The sequence below is a fragment of the Astatotilapia calliptera genome, chromosome 22 (assembly GCF_964374335.1).
Source record: "Astatotilapia calliptera chromosome 22, fAstCal68.1, whole genome shotgun sequence".
Lineage (NCBI taxonomy): Eukaryota > Metazoa > Chordata > Actinopteri > Cichliformes > Cichlidae > Astatotilapia > Astatotilapia calliptera.
In genome coordinates, this window is record NC_137442.1 from 20,464,585 (window position 1) to 20,491,932 (window position 27,348).

The 27,348-nt window shown below is 41.6% G+C and overlaps 1 protein-coding gene across 4 annotated transcripts; it reads left to right on the top strand.

The window, feature by feature from the left end:
• The first annotated feature begins 732 nt into the window (after nucleotides 1–732).
• snx13 (sorting nexin 13) lies at nucleotides 733–22,848 on the top strand. Of its 4 annotated transcripts, none has more exons than XM_026156193.2 (25): nucleotides 733–892; nucleotides 9,354–9,466; nucleotides 9,588–9,690; nucleotides 9,823–9,912; nucleotides 13,403–13,524; nucleotides 13,639–13,757; nucleotides 13,864–13,968; nucleotides 14,061–14,149; nucleotides 14,379–14,462; nucleotides 14,576–14,714; nucleotides 14,862–14,950; nucleotides 15,091–15,190; nucleotides 17,312–17,505; nucleotides 17,703–17,807; nucleotides 17,902–18,072; nucleotides 18,162–18,231; nucleotides 18,713–18,855; nucleotides 19,182–19,289; nucleotides 19,385–19,495; nucleotides 19,723–19,884; nucleotides 19,985–20,056; nucleotides 20,321–20,466; nucleotides 20,580–20,648; nucleotides 20,731–20,843; nucleotides 21,940–22,848. In XM_026156193.2, exons 1-25 carry the CDS (start codon nucleotides 881–883, stop codon nucleotides 22,173–22,175), a joined length of 2,865 nt encoding a protein of 954 aa, XP_026011978.1. In that variant the 5' UTR covers nucleotides 733–880; the 3' UTR covers nucleotides 22,176–22,848. The 4 variants fall into 4 exon arrangements, with proteins under 4 accessions (XP_026011978.1, XP_026011977.1, XP_026011975.1 ...); XM_026156192.2 differs by having other exon boundaries at nucleotides 18,677–18,855; nucleotides 21,940–22,317; XM_026156190.2 differs by lacking the exon at nucleotides 733–892 and adding an exon at nucleotides 1,087–1,234 and having other exon boundaries at nucleotides 18,677–18,855; nucleotides 21,940–22,317.
• Nucleotides 22,849–27,348: the final 4,500 nt, after the last annotated feature.

Here is a 27,348-nt window from a genome sequence, read left to right on the forward strand (position 1 = left end):
TTTGAGACTCCAGTGAACCACGACGAGAGCCATTATTTAAAAATGGTAAAAACTTGGAACAGTAGTGAACCTTCCCAGGAGTGGTCAACCTACCAAAATTACCCCAAGAGTGCATCGATGACTCATCCAGATCACAAAGAACCCAGAAAAACATCTAAAGAGTTTATGATTCAACAATAAGAAAGAGCGTGGGAAAAAATGGCAACCATGGGAGAGATCCAAAGAGAAAACCACTGCTGACCAAAAAGAAGTCAAAGGCTTGACTCACATTAGCAAAAATCATCTTCATGACTTTTGGGAAAATATTCTGTGGCATTACAAGAAAAAGAGCTGAACTTTTTGGAAGGTTTAGATTTGGTTTCATTTGGTGTAAAACTAACACCGCATTTCATAATAAGAACATAAAACAGTCAACAGTCAATCATAGGGCTGGTAGTGTGATGGTCTGCTGATGCTTTAGGCTTCAACGACTTGCTGTAATTGCATTTACTGGAAACTGTTAATGCTGTTGTTAACTTGATGATTATTTTCTCTATTTCATAAGGCCTGGTGCGAGATAACAAGAGATAAAAAAAAAACATTGGCTGAAAATGACTTACAGTTTGGGTACAGTCTGTCAGAAATTTGTGAACTAATAATTTATTTAGGTCAGCCAATCGTGATTATCGCTGCATGTGGCGTCATCGCCTCCCAGCCAATGGCGTGACCACGTCCAGAAACGGGGCACCCACGACGTAAACCTTGCAAACATGGCGACGCTCCGAAGACAGTACGGAGATTGGAAATACGACCGATTTTAACCAAGAAAATCACCTCCTCTTCGCATGTTACAATGTGGTGGGGTTAGCCAGAGCCGCCGCAACTTACAGCCTTTTAGACGATGTTTGCAGAGGTAAGTTATCTCCCGTGAAAAAGTCTCGCGCGTGTTGGTACAGTAGTTTGTGGCTGACATAGCTAGTTAGCTTGGAGCAGCTAGCGCCTAGCCCCGCAGGTAAACACGGGAGCCGGGAGAGAGGACTGTTCGCTGCCGCTGTGTTTTCACAAAGCATGTCAGCTATAAGTGGCAGTCAGCGCGGGATTACACCGTTAACGCTAAGTTAATACGACGGGCTTAGGATATCCGCACTGTCAACACTGCGCTGGAATTAGCTCGACACAGGCAATGTCGGTAGTCTGCGTTTATATTATGAATGAAGATACTCACAAACGAATTTCTACATTACAACGAATACAGGTGAGCTGGGCGTTAGATTGGCTGACGGCTAGAGAGACTAACTAAGGAAAGTTACATTTTTGTATCGGCGCAGTTGCGGTCCACTGTTGATCAATCTGCATTGGATGCAAACATTTATGTCGATAATAAACGTGTTGCGCTGTTACACCTAGATGCAGACAGTGTGAATGGTGTGGGAAATCAATTTTCAGGCATTAATGACTGATGTCAAGTTGAGATGTAGTGGATAAGCTTGTCAGTCATACCGGCTTCTTCCCTCCTTTCATACACATCTAAACGGCCTAACGCAGGCTTGTCTTGAAATATTAATAAAGGCCATTGTTGTTGATCAGTGGTTGCAGAGATTTTTTTTTACATCTCACGGGATGCCCCCCAGTTTAGCGACCTGAAAGGACAGCTAAAAGAGCAGACTGCCCACCTCATCTGAGCTGCAGGTGAGGTGGGCAGTCACGTGTTACACTTAGTTGGCTTAGTTGCTATTTGGAAATGTTAGTCTCTGGTAACCTTAGTAAGAAATCAATGAAAGATATCGCTTTGTTTTATGTAGTCCTTTGTAGTTCAGTTGCTTCTGTGAGTGAGTGGCCTGTCTACACAACTTGATCAATTCACCTTTGTATATTGAGTTTGATGGGAGTGCACGTGTGCTCGTCCACAGCCACACAGCGTTATCGCTGTGCTTTTTAGCACTTGCTAAACCTCGTTAAGCTCCCTTAATCAAAGCTTGGTAGATATTAAGTCCAGCATGCTGTCACATCAGGCCTGCTAGTGTATCTCCTCTTCCTTCTACGTGCTGTTCAAGTTGTTTCCCTGCCAAAGAGGCTCACAGCTCTCATGAATTAAGCTCTGTTCAGACCTGTCTTTTCATCCAGATATATGTACAGTGTGTCTAGGTCATGCCGAGACACGACGCAGCTCACATGATTCATCAGATTTGGAGTTGTTAACAGTCATGATTACTGCAGCGCCTCGATAAGGCTTAAGTTCAGTTCCCACCGCATGCTCATTGGTTGTGTGTTACAGTTTCAGTTCTAGTTGGGTTACTGCCAACCTGATGATCGCTACTAGCTGAATACATAATGAGTATAAATAACCAGTTATTGCCTTCCTGGAGCTGCTTCTCACTGGAAGGTGAAAAGTAGCAGCTAGGGACACTGTTTGTGACAGAGGAGGGGTGTGGCTTACTTTACCCTCCCCAGGGTAATAACAGTATCAAACCACAACTCAGGGGAACTAGACAAAACAAGCTGGACCATTTGCTCATTCAGTTTTCAGGGTCATTAGTATGCTGTTATTAATTTGTAATAAAGTTCAAATCCTGGAGAGAAGTGAACTACAACATTTCTTGTCCTCTCTGGAAATTAACATCATTACTACTTCTGCCTTTTTGATCCTAAGGTTAATATAGCAGCTCTTTGCATTTCAGTGGTCCTGGTGGATTAGGCCAGCACGATCAGTCAGACCCATTTACTTTCTCTCTCTCTCAGGCATGATCTCCCACAGGAGAGCTTTAATGGGCCTAGTTAACCTTTCACCTAATGACTACACTACCCAGGGTTTGCAGCTAAGCACTTGAGGACTTACATTGATCACAAAAATAGAAATATCCACCCTTGAGTAGTTCTTCATGCGTGTGTGTGCACGTCCATGGTGGAAAGTTAGGGAAAAAATATTCTCAGACACACTGATAAGAGGCTACGTGTGAATATCTGAATGTGCCTGGAGTCAAGGGCATCCAGAGCGTTCTTCAAAACACACTGCCTCTGTGTGTTTTACTCCTTTTAAATTCTAGATTGTCTTCTACTTCTTTGTAAGTAAATTTGTAAGAAATATTAAAACACAAATATATAGATTCATTTCAAAATATTAAATTGGTTATATTAAAGTTTAGAAAATAAAAATATGTCTTTGTTTGAAGCCTAGTAAAGTCCACAATTATATTTTTGTATTTGATCCTTGGCCAGCATATTCACACAGGTAATGATTTTTATCCCTGAGCATCCTTTCAGGATGATGAAGCAGGTTTTGACAGATGTTTTTAAACATGTCTTCTGAAATTCTCTTTGAAGCCATGCTGTAACATCCAGCCACTAACAATTTGAAATGCATGAGAGCGGTACTTCAGTGCCCATCTGCATCTGTGATCTCGCCCAGTGCCTTTAATACTGTCACTTTTGTGTTAATGAGTGTCTGTTTAGTGTGTATTGCATAAGGAATTGCCTAGATATTCAGATGTGAGGATCCCTGATGGGCTTGGGTGTTAATCACTGGAACAGATGGTTCATGTTTTAAGCCCTGTGTAAGCTGTAATGACTCACGAGTGTCAGTTATCATCTCTTCTACAGAGCCAAGCCTCCACAGTCTCATCACACAGTCCTACTGATAGCGTGCACATTCACTGCTGCTTACTAGCACCACTGACGTCAAACATATACTTGCATTTCCCTTTTGAACTACATTCAGTCTCTTTCTCAGGAGTCACAGAATTTTAAAGGGTGTAATTGATCAGACTGTATATGCTTCAGTACGTCTAAAAACACTCTTTCTCATAAGTGTACACATTACTTACCTTTTGTGTTATTTATTAAAAAACATGTTTAAGATGATTAATAAGATGATTTGCCTAACTAACTGCTGGATGCTGCAGTAAGCACAGCATAGCTTGTGGTTTGCTCTGGTGAGTACAGTTACATATGTCCCTGTTTTGGTCCTATTTTAGTATAGACAAAGCACAACACTTTACACTCTGCACCAGCTGGAAGGAAAACACAAATAAATATTATATGTATCTAGGAGCTGAAATGCAAATGAAATGCTTCTAGCTAGCTTCAGTTACGTCTTATGTTGGCTCCGTGTTGACAAGCTGCTGTAGTTTAGTGAAGCCACTTGATAGGGAGGCACCTTCACCAAATACAAAGTCAGTGGAAAGTTGGTTGCCCCTCCACCGTGGGCTAAATTTAGTTGCACTCTGCCTTTATTCAGATGTTAGTCACAAGCATTAGCTTTGCTAACTTTGGACCCGGATCTTGTTTAGCAAAAATCTTTAACAAAATCCATAAGTTACTACTACACCATCACACTGTTAGCGTGTGTGATGGTGATGTATTATAATTGTTCTTTACTACCATCAGGCTGAGGATGTAGATTATGGTAGTAAATATGACTTTGTTGGTTTGGCAAAAAGTTTTCAAACTCTCCTGAAAATGTACCTGCTTGGTTCCCTGTGATGTAAGTGTGGGAGGAAATTGAACAACAGTTCAGACTGTTTCTTTGTTTGCACGGCGGTTTAATTTGGATCTCCTTTAAATGATAAAAGGATTCTGGCTGATATGTTATAGTTCTCTTGGTTGTGTTAGATATCAGGACACGTGGATCTGTTTTTGATGGTCACATTTTGTGGCAACCTTTCTGAAAAGCATTCCTCTGTGTTGCTACACTCCTAGTTAAATTGTAATAATGGTTCTCTCTGCTGGCCAGCCCTATTTCTCCTCCCAACCCTGCAATCAGTGACTTTGTTCTCGCCCTTTATGACTTAAGGAAGAGGGTTAGTCTAGCCAGTTTGAACACATTCTGCAGCCTGGACTTCAGTTTATTCATATAAGTTTGAGACATTTTATTATAGTCAATGTTCGCAGTAGTTGATTTCTTTACATCCATATAGATCAAAATTGTGCTTTTTATAATAGAGGCAAGAAATTGAGGAAAAGGTTGGAAATTGTCCTTCCTGTGTTTGTGTAGTCAGTTAAGGTGTTTCAACAATAAGAAAAACTGCAATGTCTTATGCAACCGAGATAGTGAAATTATGTCACCCTTGGTACAAGACAGGGTGAAATATAGGGTGGAGAACTGCATGTACCCAACAGGGTTATTACACTGCATATAAATGTCCTCTAATACTTCCTGCCTCTCCCATAACCACATTTGTAAACAAAGTGACAGGCAGGTATGCAGCATTTATTCCAAGGCACTCTCAAAGATCCTGCTGTTCTGTTAATGTGACCCATATGTCTTGGCCTGCACACTGTCAGTGCCTGTCTAGTTGACTCTGATGAGTAAGCAACATCAGGGTCAGAAGGTCCTCAGTGACAGCCATCAGCCTCAGGTTTTAATTTATCCTATTTACTGTGAAACTAGCCTCAGCTGATGTGGTGAGGAGGGACGTCACAAGTTCACCTCAAGTCAGATTTACTTATGTAACACTATTCGTGCGCATATGCGGTCCAAAGTGCTTCAGAGTAAGACTTTAAAAATGCTTTGCTTTAAGATCTGAACCAGTACTAGTGAAGTTATTGTTTCAAATTGCCCGTTATCAGCTTTTTCAAACCTGATCCAACTGAGAGGCTGTGTTTGTTCTAGTTTTATCTGCTCCAGTTCTGGACCAGGACAAACAATTATGGCCAGTTTTAATAAAGACGTTCATGCTGACAAGGTCAAGTCAGCAAGCAAACCCATCTGAACAATAGCAACCAGTATTAGACTGCTTAAATTCATAATCTATAAATTCAGAGATATTGTATGAAGTAAGTGGGCATTGCATTCTAAAATGTACATATTTCACATTTTTTTAACATGAAAAACATTCATAAACATATTGGGCTCTGTAGTAGACAAAAAAGAGAGTTGTACATTGTACTCCTCACTGAGCATTCCTGCGTCTAGGAACTTTGCTTTGAATGAAAAGAAGCTTCATAGTTGTCTTTAAACCTATCATGACTCAGATGTTAGGATACCTGTCCCTTTCTTCTTCTTCTTCAGGCCTGTCCCTGTGGGGACACCACAGCAGATAATCTGCTTCCATCTCACCCTATCCTCAGCATCCTTTTTAGTCACACCAAACCTTTGCATGTCCTCCTTTACTGCATGCAGGAATCTTCTTCTTTTCCTCCCGCTTGGCAGCTCTGTATAAAATTTTAGCATGTTCAACTCTGCCACCTGCAGTTTGGTCTCCTGTCTTTTTTTTCAGTGCAGCCATCTCCAAGTCGTACATCATAGCAGGTTTTTATGACATCGCTGATGTCATAAAATTCACTGGCTCTTTCCTTTTTCTTTTTAATTTATTAATTTAATTTATTAACTTATTTTTAATTATAGTTCTGCCATACAAACAAAAATGTCAGGCTGAAGTTTGAAATATCCTCCTGTTTCCTCTAATTACCTCGTAAGTGCACCTTGCAATAATGTGTGTACACTTACCTGTGTGCTCTGGGGCTGCATGTGCGACATCAAACTATAGCGAGACAGATTAAATTTATTATGAATGATATTGAGTAATGCATCAGTGGGGAAAAAATACCTCTCTATTGCCTATAGCTCTGACCATTGTTGGTCCTTAACGTCATAATCTGTCAATGCATCACAGCAGCTCCTCCACAGTAGCTTGAAGCTTGATTTATAGTCTTGAACTCCTCCATCGAGCCAATATTGCAGTGGGCAATGTGCTGGTGTTTATGTATTCTTCTGCTATTACAATTGTCACAAACGTAATGAATATTGTGCGGTTTGTTTTGTTGTCGTTGTTTTAAAACTGAAATGCATAAAACCGGTGACACCAGTGCTAATTAAGTTAATAAACAGATTGGTGCCTCACGGTCTTCATGGGCGGTGGCTGTAGCTCAGGTGGTAGAGCAGGTCTTCTGCTAATCGGAAGGTTGGTGTTCATGCAGCCTGCATTTGTTTGCATGGCACAATATGCTTGGGCAAGATACTAACCCCAAGTTGCTCTCCAATGTGTCTGTCAGAGAATGAATGTGCGTGAATGAAAGCACTTACATAGAAAGAGCATAGAAAAAAGTGATTGTGTGAATTGGTAAATGAGTCAATTAGTAAAGTGCTATGATGAGTAGAATAGTGTAATATAAGAACCAGTCCATTTACCGTAGATATAGCATATTTTTACTCCTAAATTATAATGGTAACAAAATGTGTAACTGGATATTATTGAAAGACCTAACATAGCTTTCATATGTGTACTTTTCACATCAGGCTACAGTGTAGAGTGTACATTTAAGCCAGTACTGTAAATTGAGGTTCATTAATTCAAACATGTTCACTCCTCTTTTATCATCATTTATCTAGATCACCGATTCTGTTCATAGTTGTTATGGCGTAGTCAAGTGGCGGAGGATTTCCACTTGGGTGGTCTCAGAATCTCGTCTCTGCTTTTCGCAAATGATGTGATTCTGTTGGCTTTATCAAGTGGTGGCCTCCAGCTCGCACTGGAGCAATTTACAGCGGAGTGTGAAGCACCGGGAATGAGAATCGGCACCTCCAAGTCTGAGGCCCTGGGGCAGACCTAGAACACGCTGGAGAGATTATGTCTCTCGGGTGGCCCCCGAGCACTTTGGTGTTCCCCCAGATAAACTGAAGGTCTAGGCTTCTGTGCTTGGACTGCTGCCCCCAGAACCAGGCCTTGGATGAACTGAAGAAGATGGATGTTTGGATAGCTAAGTTATCTTTTAGCGTTAAGCAAGAAAACTGTGCATTTGCATGTCTGTGGAGCCACAGATTACTCTTCATTATTCTTTTCATTTGTCCATATGCCTTAATAGTATTTGGCACTAATTAGTAGGGCTGTGTGATATGACCAAAACTCATATCCCGATATAAGACATCTGTCGTCCGATAACAATATAAATCACAAAGTTTTAACATTTTTTGTAAATTCTGTGAATCTCGGGCAGCTCGTCTTGCGTGAAGTGTTTCCAGCTGGGCGTCGTGTACCTGGAGTCGAGTGTTTTAACCGATGCATTAAAGGATGCATTTTTAGACATAAGTTGTAACGGCTGCCGTTTTCTTTGTGAGTATTTATTACACAGCGTAAAAGCCTGTTCTAACGTTTGAATCTAAGGTTTATTTTTCAGCACCTGACGGCTCTTTTTTGCTTCTCATCCGTAAATACTCTGCATACTCTTTCACGTGATTCAGTTTATTTTGAAAAGTCTCATCAAGATCTTGAGCTTTATTGTGAAAGGTTTATGTGGAACATAAACAAGCAGACACGCGATGGTTTTACCGTCGTTGTTGCTAACGACAACACATAAAAACAGGCGCTTGTCTGTCCGTAGTGTGGTTATATGAAATATGAGCAAAAGAGAGAACTTTAAGAAATTAATATAGCCACTACAGTGACAATCAAAACAATGAAAAACATTGCGGTAAACAGTTTATTTTGCGACACCACAAAACAAACGATAGCATAAAATGAAACGATAGATGTTTTTATATCGTCATCCGATATATATCGTTATATCGAACAGCCCTACTAATTAGTCTAGCTCTGTATCTACACAGTAAACTGACTGGCCTCTGTTTATGGATGTGACACTGTTGGCAGCTAGTCTAATGTGTGTCATCCGACTGGTGGCAGTCGACTGTAACAGTGAGAACAATGTCTCAGTGTCCAAAGGAAGCTCTGTGTGCTCCTCTCTGACTCCGTCACAGGATTTGTTTATCTAAGGAACTCTAACATGAACGTAAGGCAGCCGAAGATCATCACCACTGATCGTGATGCCTGTCAGTGACTCTATCTGATGGCTTCACAGTGAGAACATTTTTGAAGGCTTTTTTTTCCTTGAACATTTAAGGATCCTTGTATAAGCAGCTGTAACTCATAACAACACATTCACAACTATTTTCTAAGGTGCCGCGGCCTGGTTTAATATGTGCAGCAGACCCCTCCTGAGGTTTCATACCTGCTATCATGACCTTAAGCATACACTTAGGGGACATAACTTATCAGTATAGCTTGTGTTTTCATTTGTTTTGTTTTTTAAAAAGCTTCTTCTGTACCTGTTAATATGATAAGGCTAAAAAAGGAGATACTCAAGTAACTATGGGCTAAAGTTGGAGCTGGAAAAGGGTTGAAACGAGCTCTGTTTCCTGTACTGACAACAACAGGAACACCATAGGATGTGATTGTACAGGATTATACACACACACAGTTTCTGTCTGACACTCTTTTATGTAATGTCTTCCTGCGCAGACATCTCCCTCCCCTCTGCTCTGTGGAGGACCATTAATGGTCATTATATGTGTTTATAGAATATTATCATCAGTCTAGCTGAGTATGGGGTGAATTGAATTGTGTATTGAGTATGTGTTTTTTTTGTCTTGTGTGTTTCAGGCCAGTCTGTCCATCTGGGGATGGGGGGGTCTTGGAGTTGTGCTGTTCCTCGTCACTTTTGGACCCTTTGCCATATTCTACCTGGCCTTTTATATCTTCTGCTTCATTGGAGGGTGAGCAGTGAGACGTTTGAAGCCAATCTAACCTCTTTAAGCTTCACAGTTAACCACAACACATCAGGAGCTTGGCTCATAAGTTTTTTGCTGATTTCTAAATTACATTTCTGTTTTGCAGGGGCTTTGCGGTCACTTTGCTTTATGGAAAGATTAACTCGGAGAAACACCTGGAAAAGTGCGAGCACTCGTACTTACCACCCACACAAATTGGTATACTGAAGGTAAAATACACGCACTTCGACCTCGCCTGTGCAAACAGATGACCCGGCCTGCCAGATGTCACGGAGGTCACTAAAGTTTTCTCTGATTACTTTACTCCTGTCTCACTGTGGGTTATGTTTTGTCTCTTTCAGACGTTGGATGAGATGAAGCTGGAGATGAAGCCTATAAAAATTGACAGAAGACTCACAGGCTCGAGTTTCATAGATGAACCACTACAGCAGGTGTGTGTTTATGTGCCTGTCTTTGTGATAGGTCTTGTGATTCCCTGTACATGTGTTTCATAGGTAGGGAAGCATAGATGACCAGTTTTATCGTATGGCATACAACACATGGCCAAAGCTCTGTGTCAGTACTAATTGTATTCATTTCTTTATAAGCACACCTTGCCCCTTTCATCATGTCACTACCACAGCAAGTGCATGTTTACATTTTATAAGATGATTAGCTAATAATTTGCAAGAAATTGGTTGAGTTTTGATAAGTATTATTTTCTAAATTCAAAATTTTATATTACTTGTAATGCCTTGATAGCACTGCCTTTAAAGGAGCTGGGTCTAACTTCAGAAAATGACACTCATGATCATTAAAGCTTCTTTTCCACTAGCATCTACTCAACACTGCTGGACTTTGCTCTACTCAGTTTTGGTTATTTTCTATTAAATTTGAGTACCACCTCAATGTAGGTAGAGTTGTTACAGCAAGGTGGCCCAAACATCCTGCGATGTCATTTGATAATTACACAAAAACGGAATACATGAAGATGTTATACGTGCTGCTCGGTGTATGGCTTTTTGTCAGACTTCCTAAAATTAGAGAGCCAAGGAGGCGGCATGCATGTCCATATTCCTCAGTGCCAGGTTTGATTCTTGTGAAGGAGTCATGATTCATGCAGTGACGCCACTCCATTCAGTCTGTTGATGTCACATTTTTGGCTCAGCTCATTACATTAATGTCTCCAGCCCACTAAAAAAAGGGCCTATTATTACCTGAGTGAGACTAAGTGTCAAAAATCATTATAAGGAATTACATACAAATTAGCCCAAAGGCAGTTACAGGAAACTGAAAGAATTATGGTAGAACACTTTTTTTTACTTGTTTAACATTCAGACATTTACAATAAAAAGTTTTAGCTAATGTGGGTTTAAGAGAGGTTTAATCAGTGCCCACCCAGCTAAGAGTGGGCAGTGCACTTGTGATAATGGGACAGCAGCTACAGGGAGAAGCTTAGAGAAGGTCCCTGCCTGACAAATGCTAATACTCCAGACTTTTTGGATTCCGGCTCCTTTAAATCTCTGTCTGACCCATCAGCTCAGCTGGCCCAGGTCAGTGACTTAATGGCATCAGAGAGAAGTACTGGCTGTCAAACACTGCATGACCCAGTAACGTCTGCATTTCAGGTGTTTTCTTCTGTGAGCTCTGTGTCTTTCTTGTGATGTATTGTTTTGTCAGAGCAAAATTCATTTTTCCAACATGCCAAAAGCAGGAAAATGTGACATGATTCAATTATAAAATGACTTAATTAAATTATTTTGTGTACCAGTGTCGTGCTTTGTAATAGAAACCATGTTGGTGGTACATGTTTCCAGCGGCATTCTTCACATTAAGCAGAATGAAGCTCCTCCGGTGTTGTTAAACGTTTATTTTCTGGCACAGCTTGCAATGTTTTGTCTTTATTTCCCCAGTTTTTATATAAAAATCCTTACATCTGTCACACAGTGACTTTTTCACAGTGAGATTCTTTTTATTGTTTTATTAGACAACTAGTCTGACATCATTGGAAACTCTGTACGATTACACCAAAGCTCTTTGTGTAATTTGTCCTTTGTAAACTGTGGACATTGCAGACTGTGACATGTGAGACATGTGATGCAACAGTGTTTGTACTGCTTTTTTTTTTTTTTTTTTAAACTCATCTTGACACATTTGCAAGTTGATCGTCTAACTGATGGTTCCTATGCAAGCATTGCAGAATGGAAAGAACGACTTTGTGGCTTGTGTTTATTAGTCAGTTTCTCTTTCCATGCCGCTCTGTGATTACCACACTTGCAGCAGAAAACTTTTTAGCACGTCCTCAGCAAAGCGGTGTGGCCGGCAGAGTTAAGTGCAGACACAGCAGTTAGTGCCGGTCAGATGACGCTAACGGCTCTAGCATGGCATCTCCTCTCCCCTTGCCCGTTTCTAGGAATTCTCATTTATCTTTTCAGTTCCATGTGAACCTTGAGATCTTGCACAGAGAAATGTAAAGTCGCACAATGCTGAATCTTGCGCCCTGAAATAAATGTGTGGTCACTATTTTCTGACACATTGTCTGGGCATTTTTTTCCCTCTTGTATGTGCTCACATAAGCACTTTTTTCATTAGTCACAGCTCCCTCTCATCCTGTATTGCACTGATTCATATTGTAGCTTCAGCTGATGGGACTTCCACACCCTTTCGTTTTAAAACCTGTAACTTTTTACGTGGTTTATACTTGGCATCCACGGCTCCAGTCAGAAACATTGCTGGTGTAGTTTTAGTTAGAAAAGTCCTGGTTTGTGTTTTATTGCAGAATTGGTGTCCTTTTTTTTTTTTTTTTTTTTTTGGTAAATGATTTCGCAGACAATCGTGTCATCAAGGAATTTTAGTGTTTGATCTTATCGGTCAGGTTGAGGTTTGGACTTTCTCTGACTTTCTGTCCTGTTGCATGACCCAGTTTGATCCAGGCTTAAGTGGCTTAGTTGTTGGACAGATGACACCTTTAACCAGAATACTTGGGCATGCAGAGGAGTTCACGGTCGACTTAGTGGCTGCAAAACAAGCCAATATCATCACCCCTCCACCACTGTGCTGACACATGGTATGAAGTGTTTGTGCTGATTTGCTGTATTTGGTTTTCGGGGCCAAATGTCTCCACTTTGGTCTGGGCTGTTCAAAGCACATTGTTCCAGAAGTCTTGTGGTTTGTTCAGATCCAACTTTGCAAGCCTAAGCCTTGTTGCCTCACATGGCACTTGATTAGCAGCACCTGGGTGTTACTGACCCTCAATAGCTATGAAAGCAGTAAAGTTGTACTTAGTTTTTGGCAGCTGTGAAAATTACCTTTTGCACATGACTGCTTGTTCCCTTTACTGTAGCAATATATACAGTTATTCACATTGCAGTCTCTCCCAATCTCTTTTATACCACCAAAGCCCTGTTTTCTACCAACTGAGGGGGTAATGTGGTCTGTTTGAGTTCAAGTGGCATAGATATTGTCATCAAAGGGTGAATAAAACTGTATCTGTATCCATGTACTCCCATCTGTGCATCCTTAAGAGAGTATAATTCCGAGCCCTATACTTACAGTAACACTTTCATCTCATTTTTGAATTAAACAAAGAAGTCTTCAGTCTTCCATTAATGTTGTGTCTCTGTAATGTTTTGCACAAACAGCCAGCCCTCTGCTTCCTGTTTACTCAGCTCCTGTGTAATTGAGCTGTCGTGAGATTTCTGCTTACCGGCAGTTTATCAGTGGAGATTATTTCAGAAAATGTGATTAAAATGATCACCTTGGCATTTTGACTTTTAATCACTGTTCTTATCTACTTCCATGTTTGTTCGATGAATCAGAGGGTTATCCAGGTTTGTGTTGACAATTCAGTCAGATCCCTCTCTCTAGTTCTCACTTCACTCAGTCTGAATTGTCTTTACAGAATTTTGCCTAACTCCTCACTTTTTCCTTATGTCTCTTTAGGTGATCCAGTTTGCACTGAGAGACTACATCCAATACTGGTACTACACCCTGAGTGAAGATGAGTCCTTCTTACTAGAGATCAGACAGACGCTGCAAAATGCCCTTGTCCAGTTCTCCACACGGTAACACACACACACACACACACACACACACACACACACTCAAACGCATTATATGTCTAATATATTTAGCAAAAAATCAAGCAATCTATATTTTGTGTATATTTGTATGCAAAGGTCCAAAGAGGTGGACTGGCAGCCTTACTTCACCACTCGCCTGGTGGACGACTTTGCCACACATTTACGTGTTTTCAGAAAAGCCCAGGATCGCCTCGGTGACAGAGAAGACAAACTAAGTACGTGCATACATCACACTCCCTGCACTTATTAACGTGTTTGCCATGTCTTGAGAGCTGTTTTAAGAATAGTGACGACTGTAACTAAATAGTGATTTCTGAACAGGGGACATAACAGATGATCTGATGGAGTCTTTCTTTGAGGCTGAGGTGGAGATGGAAAGGAAGATTTGTCGAGATGTTGTGTGCACCTCACACAAAGATGAAGAAGGTAAACACGCCTCTGTTTCTGGCCTTACATTTCACAGTTATGAGGAACTTTTTTGTTCTAGCTTGTAACCCTGTTCTGCATGTGTGTGTCAGGGTTTCTTCGGGACTTGTGTGAATTGCTTCTGTACCTGTTACTACCTCCTGGAGACTTCCACAATAAGAATATGAGATACTTCCTAAGGGTGAGTGCATGAAAAAAAACTAGTGTGAGGTGCAAATAAGAGATAAAAAATGCATATGTATGCCATTAACCAGTGTTTGTGTGTTCATCACAAAAAAGCCACATGCCAAATGCTGCCATGTTGGTTGCCAGGCCGCCACGGCATCCCCCTGAATGTGCTGTACAGTGACATGTTTGTAGTGTAAATTACAGCGAGCATGCCTGGAAATACACTGTGGTGTGTTTTTTAGGAGGTGCTAGCGCGTGGTGTGCTGCTTCCTTTGATCAACCAGCTGAGTGACCCAGACTACATCAACCAGTTTGTCATATGGATGGTGAGGTTTAACACCACCCCAAACTGTCCAAGAAACAGTTTAATTTAAGGGTTGGGAGACCAAATGAGATTTGGTGCTGGTGTTTGTAGCTGTATGTCCTGTTTTATGTGTAGATCCGGGATAACAGCTGTAACTATGAAGCCTTCATGAACATCCTGAAGTTAACAGATAAGCCTGCTGAGCTGGAGGCCGTTAGAGACAAGGTGCTGGAGGAGCTGCAGTTTCTCCGCTCCCTGGACACTGCTGGAGACGGTGGGCGCTCGCTTTTTTCTTTCCATTTGCATCAGACACACACACTCAAAACTGATTGTTTTCATTCAGTAACTACAGAATGTTAATTGAAACAGCACACTGCTTTCCTCTTCTGCCCTGATGGCTTTTTGTTTCTCTGTCCTTCAGACATTAACGTGATCAAGAACCAGATCAACAGTCTTCTGTTTGTGAAGAAGGTGTGTGAGACCAGGATCCAGAGACTGCAGTCTGGCAAGGTGAGAAACTGCAGGGGAGTAAACATGCATCGCACAGCCTTGTCTGCACAGGTGTCAGCTGGTTTTGCTCAAAGTCCGCGTTGGTTATGTTAATGCTTTGCTCTCTTCTTCTTTACTTATTCGGTTCCTGTGTTGTGTAGGAGGTTGATGCCTTTAAGCTGGCAGCCAACTTTGGAAAGCTGTGTGTCATCCCGCTGGATCACATCCTCGTCCACAACATAGCCCTGCAGTTCTTCATGGGTAAGTGCATCAACACCTCACGTATCACATAGACGCCAAAGGTCACTGTAGTTATAACTCTGAACTTTTCTGTTAATCATATGTTTTTTAAAGCCCTAACACATGAATGTTAGGGCTTTAGTGTAGGACTCCAGCCTCTGTTTTTTTTTTAGACATGCTCTTTTGCTGTCGCTTATGTCGGTGTGAGAATCTTTAAAGGTTGGAGAATTCCCATTAGCCTAAACATAATGACAAAAACAATACAATACAATACAACTTTATTTATAGAGCACATTTAAAAACCAACGATATACCAAAGTGCTTCACATAAAAGAAAATAAAACATAAATACTATAAGACCATAACAAAGTACCAAATGTGCTAACAGGTCAATGTCACTAACACACAAGAATAGCATAAAATGCATATCAAGTAAAAACATGTTAAAAGCACAAAGCCATAAAAGATATGTATAAAAGGGAAAATAGAGTAAGTGTAGGAATCAGATACAGGCATTAACGAGCAGGAAAGGTAAGGTTAAATAAAAAGGTTTTTAACCATGATTTCAATGATTGGATAGAATCGGATGCGCGGATGGCAATAGGAAGGTTATTCCACAAATCGGGTGCAGCCAAGGCAAATGCACGGTCACCTTGGTTCTGACATAAACGGTAGTAACCAGACCGAAAAGCAGCGCACATTTCAGTGCTTTATTTCTGTGCTTTTTTTTTTCCTGAGATGTCATACACTTTGGATTCTAGCCAATCATTTTACCTTTCCGAGGATAGTAGGCGGGCCCAGGTACGTACGTTCTCTTAGAGCAGAGCTACAGATTAAAAATGCCCAAGGCGAAGCGGTCAAAAGTCTGGCTGTACTTCACAGCAAAAGATGCAAACTCAGCAGCCTGCAACAAGTGCTTTAAGATGTTACCTCCTTTGCACAGTATCACCTGGAATCTGATGAAACACCTGGCGACGCATAGCGTTTTTTTAAAAGCCGAGAAATGCACCGTATTTGATAGCTTGCTGCAAGACCTCACACCGAGTGCGGGTGTGGTGCCTGTTATCGGACCCGGAGTTAGCAACATCCCCCAAAAACCCGAAGAGGAGAGTCCTGGCCCCTAGCCCTGTCAGTGTAGCAGAAATGATGACGGATGATGATGGCAGCAGCAGCCGTTCTTCTCTGCGTGAGTAGCTTAATGTTGTTCGTGTGTAATTTACGTTGAGTAGGCTAACCACGTTATTACATTAATGCACGTAAGGTGAACTAGCAAACACCGTCGTAGTTACATGCGGCTGTCTTCCTGTTTGATGGCAGATGCTCCCTTCACCCTGGCAAAAAAGGCTAAAATGACCAAAGAAAAAGTGGAAAACAGTTAAACATGAGAGGTTTTTGGACAAAGTTTGTGTTCTCCATTCTTTAAGCACCGGTTCGAGCACCGGTTTACGCACCGGCACCGTTTCAAAAGTAGCGGTTTGGCACCGGTATCGGATAAAACCTAAATGATACCCATCCCTACTCTAGACTTCAGCTGAGATCTTGGCTGCACCAAGAAACAAAAACAAAAGCATGCTAACGTTTATGCTGCCTAAAATGTTTTAATTTGTGACACAGCATAGGAAAAGTCAGAATGAAAATCCCACCTGTGCACAAAAACAGCCAAGCAATGCTGCAATTCTAAACAGTTGGACTCTCCAATATCTCCAATATCATAACTTCACCGTCTCCAAATGTCTCTTAGAACTGTCTGACAATTGATCAGTGTCCGATCCATAAACTGTCAATAAATCACTCGCCTTTTTTGCCCCAAATGCTCAATCAGCAAACACTCAGCTGTGAGTAATCTAGAAATTTTGAGGGAAAGACATTTTGTGCTATAGCTTGGTTTTCAAATGCCGTGTAACATTTTTGTACATAGATCAAAGCAAAACTCAAAACTAAACAAGTAGAAGTTTGATATCATAACTTGATCTTTAGAAACGAGGCTGCCAGAAACCAGAGGCTGCCAAAAATACTGAGTATAAAACTTACTGGCCGTGATTGTATGTGTAGCCAGAGTCTTAATCATAAGCAGACACCTGTGAGTATATCATATGCATCATATGATTTAGGAGACTAAATGCTGTCTGTCTGTTGACCCAGACTTCATGCAGGCAGCGGGGGCCCAGGCCGAGCTGTTCTTCTGGCTCACAGTGGAGGGATACAGGGTGACGGCGCAGCAGCAGCTGGAGGCCATGCAGAGCTGGCAGAAGGACGGCAAGAAGCAGCCTAGTGACACTAAAGGGCTGCTGAAGGCAGCTGCACTGGGTGTCTATGAACAATACCTCTCTGACAAGGTAGCTGAAAATGTCATGCATCCACAGCCTCCTCCGATATTTTAAGCCAGACTCATTTCAGCTATATTTTACACAGTGTCTGAACTTCTCTTTTAGAAACAGGGACGTTTATTTATAGATAAATTTAAAGAGCTGTCTTTCATTTCTGTAGTTATAAATGTGAAAAGTTAACCTCTTTGCTCTGTCTGCTCTAACAGGCGTCCCCCAGGGTGCAGGTGGACGAGGCATCACTAACAAGGCTTGGGGAGAAGCTACGGAAAGACGACCCCACGCCAGAGATATTTGATGAAATCCAGAGAAAGGTTCCCCCCTCCCTTTGTTTTTGTTTTTTTTTCCTGCTTGCGCTGCATTTTCCCCCCCAGTCTAACAAATACTACTGCTTGTACTTTACAACAGGTGTATGACATGATGCTACGCGATGAGCGGTATTACCCGTCCTTCAAGCAGAGCCCTCTCTATGTCCGCATGCTTGCAGAGCTGGACATGTTGAAAGAGCCAAGCTACCGAGGGTCTGACGATGGTGATGGAGAGTCCTTTAATGGTTCTCCAACAGGAAGCATAAACCTAGTGAGTCCTTTTCATTTAATATTTATGGGTTATCTGTCTGTGCTGTTTATTATTATTAGTTTATGATGATTTGTTTCCTGTGATTTCAGTCTTTGGATGACTTGCCCAATTCCTGCCATGATGAATCTATGCACCTTCATGCCTTCATCTCTGACACAGGTACGCCAACCGAGTGGTTTAGTTTTATATTCTTCTAACATGTTGAATTGTGTGTGTGTGTGATTTTTCTTTTGGATATTGGGTATCTGTTACTTCCTTTTAGTCCTTCCCTGCATGTTTTCTATCAGCATTTCACCTCTAAGCTCGTTTCATCTGCATGTGCCTGCTGTTTCGTGCCACATTGTTCCAGTATTCTTTATTTCTATCACTCCATTACCTTCACTACTTTTCTGTTTTTCCTTTTTCCCCTCCTCCCTCCCTCCCTCCCTCCCTCCCTCCCTTTTATCCCATTCATACACACTTTTCCCCTCTGCTTGCTCTTTTACTGCCCTATATTACACCTGCAACACTTCCCTTTTGCCCACTTCCTGTCTTTCCGCTGCTCTTTTCAACCCATCCCCCATTTTCCAATTCCCTATGTTGGATGTATTACCGGATCGGGTAGCTGATGCTTGTCTCCCCGGCTTCTGGGGTGCTGCAGGGGTGTGCAATGACCACGGTAAGACCTACGCACTGTACACCATCACTGTGGTTAGACGCAACCAAGATGGCAGTGAGGATGCCTGGAAGACCTACCGCCGCTACTCAGACTTCCATGACTTCCATATGAGAATCACTGAACAGGTGTGTGTGGGACTTAACTCTATTACACCACTTTTACACGGTTTAAAGTAAAAAACAAAGGCCGGTGGTGCCTGGTGGCTGACGTGACCGTATCGCCATATTGACGGCACAAGAGAAAAAAAATGTTGGAGGCAAGTTTGTGAGCCTAAACGTCAGACTCACTGGAATTACTTATAGACACACTGACCTCATTATTTCTATCATAGAAACTTTGGCCTGGCATCCAACATTGTTACGATAAATGTAAACGTGACAGAAAATAAGGGAAAGTCATCAGCTGCATTTTCTTCTTCTGAGTCTCAGTTTGTAATCTTGCTCTGCTTTAGTTTGAGAACCTGGCATCAATCCTCAAGCTGCCAGGAAAGAAGACCTTCAATAACATGGACAGAGACTTCTTGGAGAAGAGAAAAAAAGACCTCAATGCTTACCTACAGGTAATGTTGTTATGTGATAGTTTATATATGTTATTCTTTTTTATTGTCATGCATTTTTCCTTCCATTAATAGTTCTTGGTGCGCATTTGTTGCAGTTGCTGCTGAACCCAGAGATGGTGAAGGCCTGCCCAACTCTGATCCCTTACGTGTATGACTTCCTAGAGAACAAGGCCTATAGCAAGGGCAAAGGAGAGTTTGCACGGAAGGTATTTCCTTTTCTCAAATGCAAATACCTGTTTAACTGTTGTGCAGTTTTTTTTGTTTTTTATTTTAATTACTACATATATTATAGTAGATGTTATATGTAGATATTGTGTTATAACGTTTTAGTATGTTGGAGAATCATTCATTACTGATCAGCTGTTTATTCACCATGTGACTGGCATTTTGTCTATAAAGTACATTTTCTGCTTTTGTTTTATTCCCCCATCAGATAGACACATTTGTGAACCCTCTGCGGAGCTCCATGAGAAACGTGTCCAATGCAGTAAAAGCCTTCCCAGACAGTTTAGCAGAGGGAGTGACCAAAGTCTCCGATAACATGGGCCGCATGTCAGAAAAACTGGGTCAGGATATCAAACAATCCATACTGAAGGTAGAACCGTTTAATACTGCAAGTGTTTTGAGTTAACGTTGTGAAGCACGGGCTTCGCTTGATCCTCTGTAGTCATTAATCTAACCTCTGATTTTCCCAGGTGCCTCCAATCCTCCCCAAGTCTGAAATCGACCCTGAGCACTGTCGAGTCTCTGCTCAGCTCGATGACAATGTGAGCAAAGTCCTTCCAAAGTTTTCTTGAAATGCCTCAGAGTACAAACATCGGCTCATCAGTTAAATGTGATGAGAAACTGCTTAAAAAGTTCCCACTAAAATGAGGATTTGAAAAGCTTTTATCCTTCTGCCATTATCTTTGCTGTTAGGAATAGGAATTCAGCATTCTTTGCGTTGACATGTCTCTGCAAAAGTCTCTGATGTGAGTCAGTGTGCTGCTGTTTCATTCCTTTAACCGTGCTTTAAATTAAACTGCTTCCAGGTGGATGATAATATCCCACTCCGGGTAATGCTGCTGCTGATGGACGAGGTGTTTGATCTCAAAGAGAAGAACCAGTGGCTGCGCAGGAATATTAAGAACCTTCTGCAGCAACTCATCAGGGCCACATATGGGGACACAATCAACAGGTGAGTGTCACATTAAACCTGCAAAAAAGACTGACATACAGTTAAAGGTGGGAAAATGTTATCACTTATACAAATAGTAGTTTGAAATATTTAAAGTTTGCTTCTTTCTGTAGGAAAATCGTAGATCATGTGGACTACCTGACGTCACCAGAGCAGGTGGCAGATTACGTCAAGAGGTTCAGGTAACTCATCGCCTTTTGTTTTAAAGACCTCTGATTAGTCAGAGGAGTACTGTATAACTTTTAGTGCTCCGCCTCCGAACAGGGATTCCTACTGGCCCAATGGTATTCTAGCTGAGACCCCGCCCCGCCGGGACAAGAACATCCGCATGAGGACACGAGTAGCTGCCAAAACCAGCCTTCTGGGAATCATGCCAGGTGAAAACACACACACACTCACACTTTATAAAGCTAGCACCTAGCCATAAATAGAGACAACCACATCTACTTACTCATTATCTTTGAAGCATTCATACTTAAAATGAAAAGCAGTTCTCAGTCCCTGCTTGTCCCACTGAATATGGAAGTAAAAGCTGTGAGGAGGGAGGAATCTGTGACATCTTTCTGGGTGTCACCAACAGCTTTTTAATAAAGGGGTTTAATCCACTGCTCTTCTGTGTACTACCACTCCAAACTATGACAAACAATTTCGATGTAAGACGATATCTGGTATGTGTGAAGAAACGATTGAAGTACAGCACAATAGTATTCTAGTTTAGGAGTGAATCTGGAGTAAGTTAGTGAGAACCACCCAGAGACTGACCTCTGTATGATTTGTCCAAGTCTGCTTTTAAGAAATGACTGAAATGAACTCACTGCCCCCCTCTTGTGTCCAGGCGGTATAAATGCTGTTTAACCATCATTTGTTCAATAAGCTAATTATGAGTCAGCGCACTAGAATGAGGCAGAGAAAGCATATTGGAAAACTGAAAGGGTGACATCAAACTAGACCATTTTTGCCAGTTACACACTTTCCTTGATGGTTTGCACCTCTGATAAAGCACAGAGCTAGAAATATATTTGTACACAGAAAATACAAGAATTGAGAGGCTGTATTATCAGGTGTCTATGTGAAGGTAGCCAAGCCCTAATGAGGTGCAGTGAGGACATCTGTATGACTCATGCTCACTTTTCTTTAGTGCCATATCTTTACTTTGTTTCTGCTGTCAGACTAAAAATTCCAGTAATATTAATGCGAACCAAAGGAAAGGTGGAATTCTTTGCAGTGCTGTAAACTCATACAAAAAATCAATTTCATTCAGTTTTAATTATTAAGCGCCAAATACCTGTCGCCTTAAAAGTAAAGATGCTGAAGCGTTAGAGAGAACAATAAAAAACAACAGAAAACTCCCCCCGAGCAAGCATTTGGTGACAGTGGGAAGGAAAGACACAGTTTTAACAGGAAGTAACCTCTGACAGAACCAAACTTGTTCACGCTGCTGATATCTACGTCTCCCTCCCCCTTCTTCCTCAGATGAGCTGAAGCACATCATCGGAGCCGATACCACGAGGAAGGGCATCCTCCGCGTCTTTGACATGTTTCAGTACCAACCCATGAACCGTCGCCTAGTCTACGTTTTCCTGGAGGGCTTCCTGGAGACCATGTTCCCTCAGTACAAATTCCCCGAGCTCTTTGTCAAGCTGCACTCCCGTTCGCCACGCATCCATAGATACAACCAGAAACTGAAATCCACCTCCCTCAAGAGGTGACAGGAGAGGACAGAGGCAGCAGGACAAGGGCCGATAAGATACACAGACTTGAGAGCTGAGGATGTGAGTGGCAGTGGTGGGGATTGATATGACTGTTGTTGAGGGGGGTGTGTGTGTGTGTGTGTGTGAGAGAGAGAATTCTGCCCTTCCTCTTCCCTCACACATTGCTGAAGGTGAAATCACTCTATTTTATCTGGCTGATTATTTCTGTCAAGACAGAAACGAAGGATGTGTAACACTTGGACACACGCGCAAACACAAATCTCATAATTTGCACCAAGACTGAACTTGGCTGTGTTTTCTTTTTAGTTCCCCTGCTCCATTTGAGACTTTTTTTGTTGTTGTTGTGTTGAGCGTCATTCTGGGCCAGCTGATGCTGCTTTATCATGGTCCAGAGAGCCCAACCACAGGTATCGTTGTTTTTAAACTGCAGGACTCAATAGCATTAGACCCACACCTTGCCTTACCTTCCTGCTTCTATCTGTTGGCCAGTGCGGTCCTCCTCCACGTCAGCGAAGTGGCCGCACAGCTGTAATCAAACCCACCCTCATGCTGTAGACATCTAAGCTGCAAAAATCACTTGCAAACTGTGTTTTCGCAACCAAAAAACGTCGATTGCACTGGGTTTAAGAGCCGCTGTTTTTAAAATGTGACAAATATCCTTTTTTTTTCTCTCCTCAGCCTCAGTGCTTGTCTTGACTTTCTTCCACCCTTTCTCTCTCTCTCTCTCAAGTCTTAGATCACCTGTACTTCCCTCGATCATCCAATCAAAGAACCCTTTTTAATGCTACTCTCATATCCTGCAGCAACCAAAGCTCATGCTGTTCGTATGTGTGTGTACTGTTCTGACATTGGGGAAACATTACTGTGTTTCATATCACGCAAAGAAAAAGAATGCAACGTTGACCTTTAATGACCCTTAAGGTGAGGCTGTGACGACACACTGAGGTGTGTTATTGTCAGGAACTATTCAAGAATGTACTCTCTGGTCTGTTCTGTATCTGGCTTGAGCAGAAGTCTGTGTGTGTGTGTGTGTGTGTGCGTGCGTGCGTGCGTGCGTGGTTAGCACAAAGATGCAACCCTCTTCTGTCAGAAACTGTGCCAGTGTGAGCTAGGGGAACCAGCCTTAAGTCTATATACAGTGTACACTGATCAAGAGATGCACGCTAGAGGTAGCTCTCCTTCACATGACTGAACATAACAAGGAAATCAGGACAGAGATATGGAGATGTGTCCCTAACCACCTTTGGTCAGAGGAAAAACGACTTGGATTTGGTGCAATATTTTTTTCTTTTCTTTAAGGCATGTGCATTTTTGAATCATTGTATTACTGAAAATTATTTTAATAGTAGAAAAAGCGAGAGCTCTTTTCCCAGAGATGTCCTCTTACCCCCGACAACTTAACATTCCGTTGTTATAAAAGTACAATGTTTAATTTTACAGACTTGTTTTATAAGTCTGATTTTTCTTTTTTAGATTTGTTTCTTTTTTTTCTTTTCGGTGTGCAGGGGGTTATTTTCCCATTTATCCCCAGCTGACTCTTGCAGAAATAATCAGAGATGATTATTAGACTGTGGCGGGGGGACAGCTACTTCAGAGGTGGCCTTGAACAACTGCTCTTTCTTTCATGCATTGAAGCCTGTGAAGTGTGAAAAGAGGTTTGTTATTATGAACTGACCGCTGAAAAGACCCCCCCCCCCACCCAAAAATTGGGTGAGACAGGTTCACAGAAGAGCTGTGTCTTGTGACCACTAGAATCACTACTAATAAGCACTTACTGTAGCAAGTGTGGGAGTCCCACTCCCCCATTGAATAAACGGCGCCCCATTCTGCTGCAGTCATTGGACGGAAACTTCCTCGTCTGCTGTGATTTGCTTGCATCGAGCTGCCCCGATGGACTCTGATTGGCTGAGCAGGACAACATGGCTTGGACTGGACTGGAGCCTCGCTTACTGGGAGGTGAATAATGTGTCCCTTATGATGGCGAAGGCGGTATCACCTTTAACTTTCTGCACACCTCTCCATACAGGAAGGCTCATGTTTTTTTTTAACCCCAGTATATATGAATATGATAATGAAAATTGTGCATATCTGTGTACAGTATGTGTTAATAGTGTGCCTAAATGTACTGTCAACTCTATTTTCATATTTTTCTTTAACCTAAAAAAAAAAAGAAAACATCAGGATGTCATGATCATTTTAAGCAACTGAAAAATGACTTTAGGGTGTTTTGGTTTATTTTGGCATCATGCTTATCAAAATTTTCCTTGTGAGCATTGTGCTCAGAACAGTACAACACTAATAAAAAGGTAACTCCGACTAACTGAACAACAGTGTGTAAGTATTTGCTTGCAGCATTTCTTTTTTTGTAAAGACTCCATTCAATTGGAAACGGTATGTAACTGCTATTTTTTTTTTCACACTGCTGAAGGGTTTCCTAACAGCTTCTGGAAGATCAGTCACATGAGGCGGACTTATTGGTGCTCTGGAAATTGGAAAGTCCTGCAACAGGTGTGAAGAGCTTCTGTGTGAGCTGCTATAGTGTGATAAGTAAAGATGGACCGATCCGATATTACGTATCGGGTCCGATACTGACCTAAATTACTGGATCGGATATCGGAGAAAAATAAAAAATGTAATCCGATCCATTAAATATCACGAAAGCACCTCACAAAACTTGCAACACGCCGTAACTCACCTCAGAACGTTAGCACGTCGGAGCAGTATGCATCACGTGATAGAGCGGCTGTGGCATGCGGGACCTGTCGTGGTCTGGATAGCATGTGGAGCTTCACTAGCAACCTGGCATTTCATCTCCGACAAAGTTATCCCGAGAGAAGTAAAGCAAGTGTGTAAGTCCATCTCTGAATGTAAAGCATTCCTGCGTTAAGCTTAACAAGCGACTGCCTCTCCTGCTGCTACTTCAATCATGAAACTGCTTAATGATCAGCTGATCGGCTTTTCTGTCGCGAGTCCGTCTGTCTTGTTTGTTTTTGTCCCACTTTGCACCAGAAAGAGGAAACCAGCGGCTGAACAACAGCAGCACGTTTAAGCTTGATAAACTGTAGTTAGAAGTTATTTAATATTACTTTCTACACCAGGATCTTTTTCTACGTAGCTGACGCTGGTAACTGTGCAGGGGCGGATCTAGCAAAGTTTAGCCAGGGGGGCCGATAGGGCATGAACAGGGAAAAGGGGGCACAAAGACATACTTTTCTTTCTTATTCTCATTTAAAATGTCTAGCTTTTAATAAATAATTATCTGACACCCAAAGTTTTAATTTGATGTAAAATGAATAGAAGTCAATTAATGTATATAGTGACTATTAAGTCTAATATATATACCCTAGTAAGCTATAGTACTTTTTCCTTTGGGAAGGTACCATCTGTGCAGTCTGCAATTTTGATGAAGAAAGATGTTGAATCTATTTAATATTTCTTGAAAAATAATTTATTTCTGTGCATTTTTTTTCACACTGCATCAAATTAAGGTTGATTACGTCGATTAAGCATCATGAGGTGGAGCGTGAGGGGTGGTTCCCTATTTTTTATTTATTTATTTTTGTTGTTGCTGGGAGTTGGAACCCTATTAGTTAGGTTGCTTAATATTTACGCTAAGTACTCTTTAAAATACCAGAATAGGGAGGATGGTGTAGGTTTAAGTTTATTAGATTGATCAGTATTGCTGAACTATGAAATATTTTTTTTTGCATACAGGTATAACAGAATAGCTTTAGTGTAGTTGTTGTTTTAAACTTGAGTATGAACTTATACAAAATGCAGCAAGATATTTAAAAAAAAACAGTTTTGTTGATTAAAAGAAACGATATCGGATTCATATCGGTATCAGCAGATATCCAAATTTATGATATCGGTATCGGACATAAAAAAGTGGTATCGTGCCATCTCTAGTGATAAGTGCAGTCCTGACACTTTTGGGCACTGTTTCTTTATCAGTAACACAGATGGCTGCCACATGCAGCAAAAAACACAAATGCAAAGTATGGAAAAACAAACACAGGAGCAGCAACTGACAAGAAAGCTACAGAAGTTAAAGTTAAATCAGGGTCATGTGCTTTATTAAACAGAGTTAATTCAGTAATCTTTTTGATAATCACCATGTCGACTCAAGACTTGAACTGTTTTTAATACTTGGGAGGTTGTCCTGAGACATCAAGGCAGTTTGACCTAATTCACTGTTTTTATAGTAACTATTTAGTCACAAACTGTGTACTACCTGCAGAGGTTTTGAACTGTAATCTCCAGGTAGTGTTCCAGTGGTTGGATGCATCAGCAGGGATGATGAGACAGAGTACCGGGCTGTGGTCGACTCCTTTGTCACGTGGTGTGAGCAGAATCATCTGCAGCTCAACGTCGCAAAGACCAAGGAACTGATCGTGGACTTCAGGAAGACCAGGAAACACTTGACCCCTGTTTCAATCCAGGGGGTCAGTGTTGACATTGTGGAGGACTATAAATACCTTGGAGTACACATTGACAATAAACTGGACTGGGCTAAAAACACCACAGCACTTTACAGGAAGGGCCAGAGTCGTCTCTATTTTATGAGGCGACTGAGGTCCTTCAACATCTGCCAGAAAATGCTGAGGATTTTCTATGAGTCTGTGGTGGCCAGTGCGATCCTCTATGCTGTTGCATGCTGGGGGAGCAGGCTGAGGGTCGCAGATGCCAACAGACTTAATAAACTGATCCGTAAGGCCAGCAATGTTGTGGGGATGGAGCTGGACTCCCTCAAGGTGGTGTCGGAGAGGCGGATGCTGTCCAAGATAAAGACAATGTTGGATAACACCTCCCACCCACTCCATGACATGTTGGTCAGTCACAGGAGCACGTTCAGTGAGAGACTGAGATTACCGAAAAGCACCACTGAACGACACAGGAAATCATTCCTGCCTGTGGCCATCTCCCTGTACAACGCATCCACTTAACACACTGTTTGCTGCTACAACTACACATGTTTCTTTTCCAAATATTTATTTATAAGTGACTTATGTATGTATGTATGTATATATATGTATATATTGTACTATTCTTAGTTAGCGTATTGTCTGTCTTGTCTTAATGTTGGTTTAAAATGGAGCACTGTAACAAAAAATAATTTCCCCCAGGGATCAATAAAGTATTCTGATTCTGATTCTGATATACTAGTGAA

What these genes read in the sequence shown, in the direction of transcription:
- snx13 (XM_026156190.2), top strand. Translation starts at nt 1,163, where the DNA reads ATGTCGGTAGTCTGCGTTTATATTATGAATGAAGATACTCACAAACGA. An exon ending in ACCAGTTTGTCATATGGATG is followed by an intron (nt 14,463 to 14,575) that starts GTGAGGTTTAAC and finishes TTTTATGTGTAG; the next exon opens with ATCCGGGATAACAGCTGTAA. An exon ending in AACAATACCTCTCTGACAAG is followed by an intron (nt 17,506 to 17,702) that starts GTAGCTGAAAAT and finishes CTGCTCTAACAG; the next exon opens with GCGTCCCCCAGGGTGCAGGT.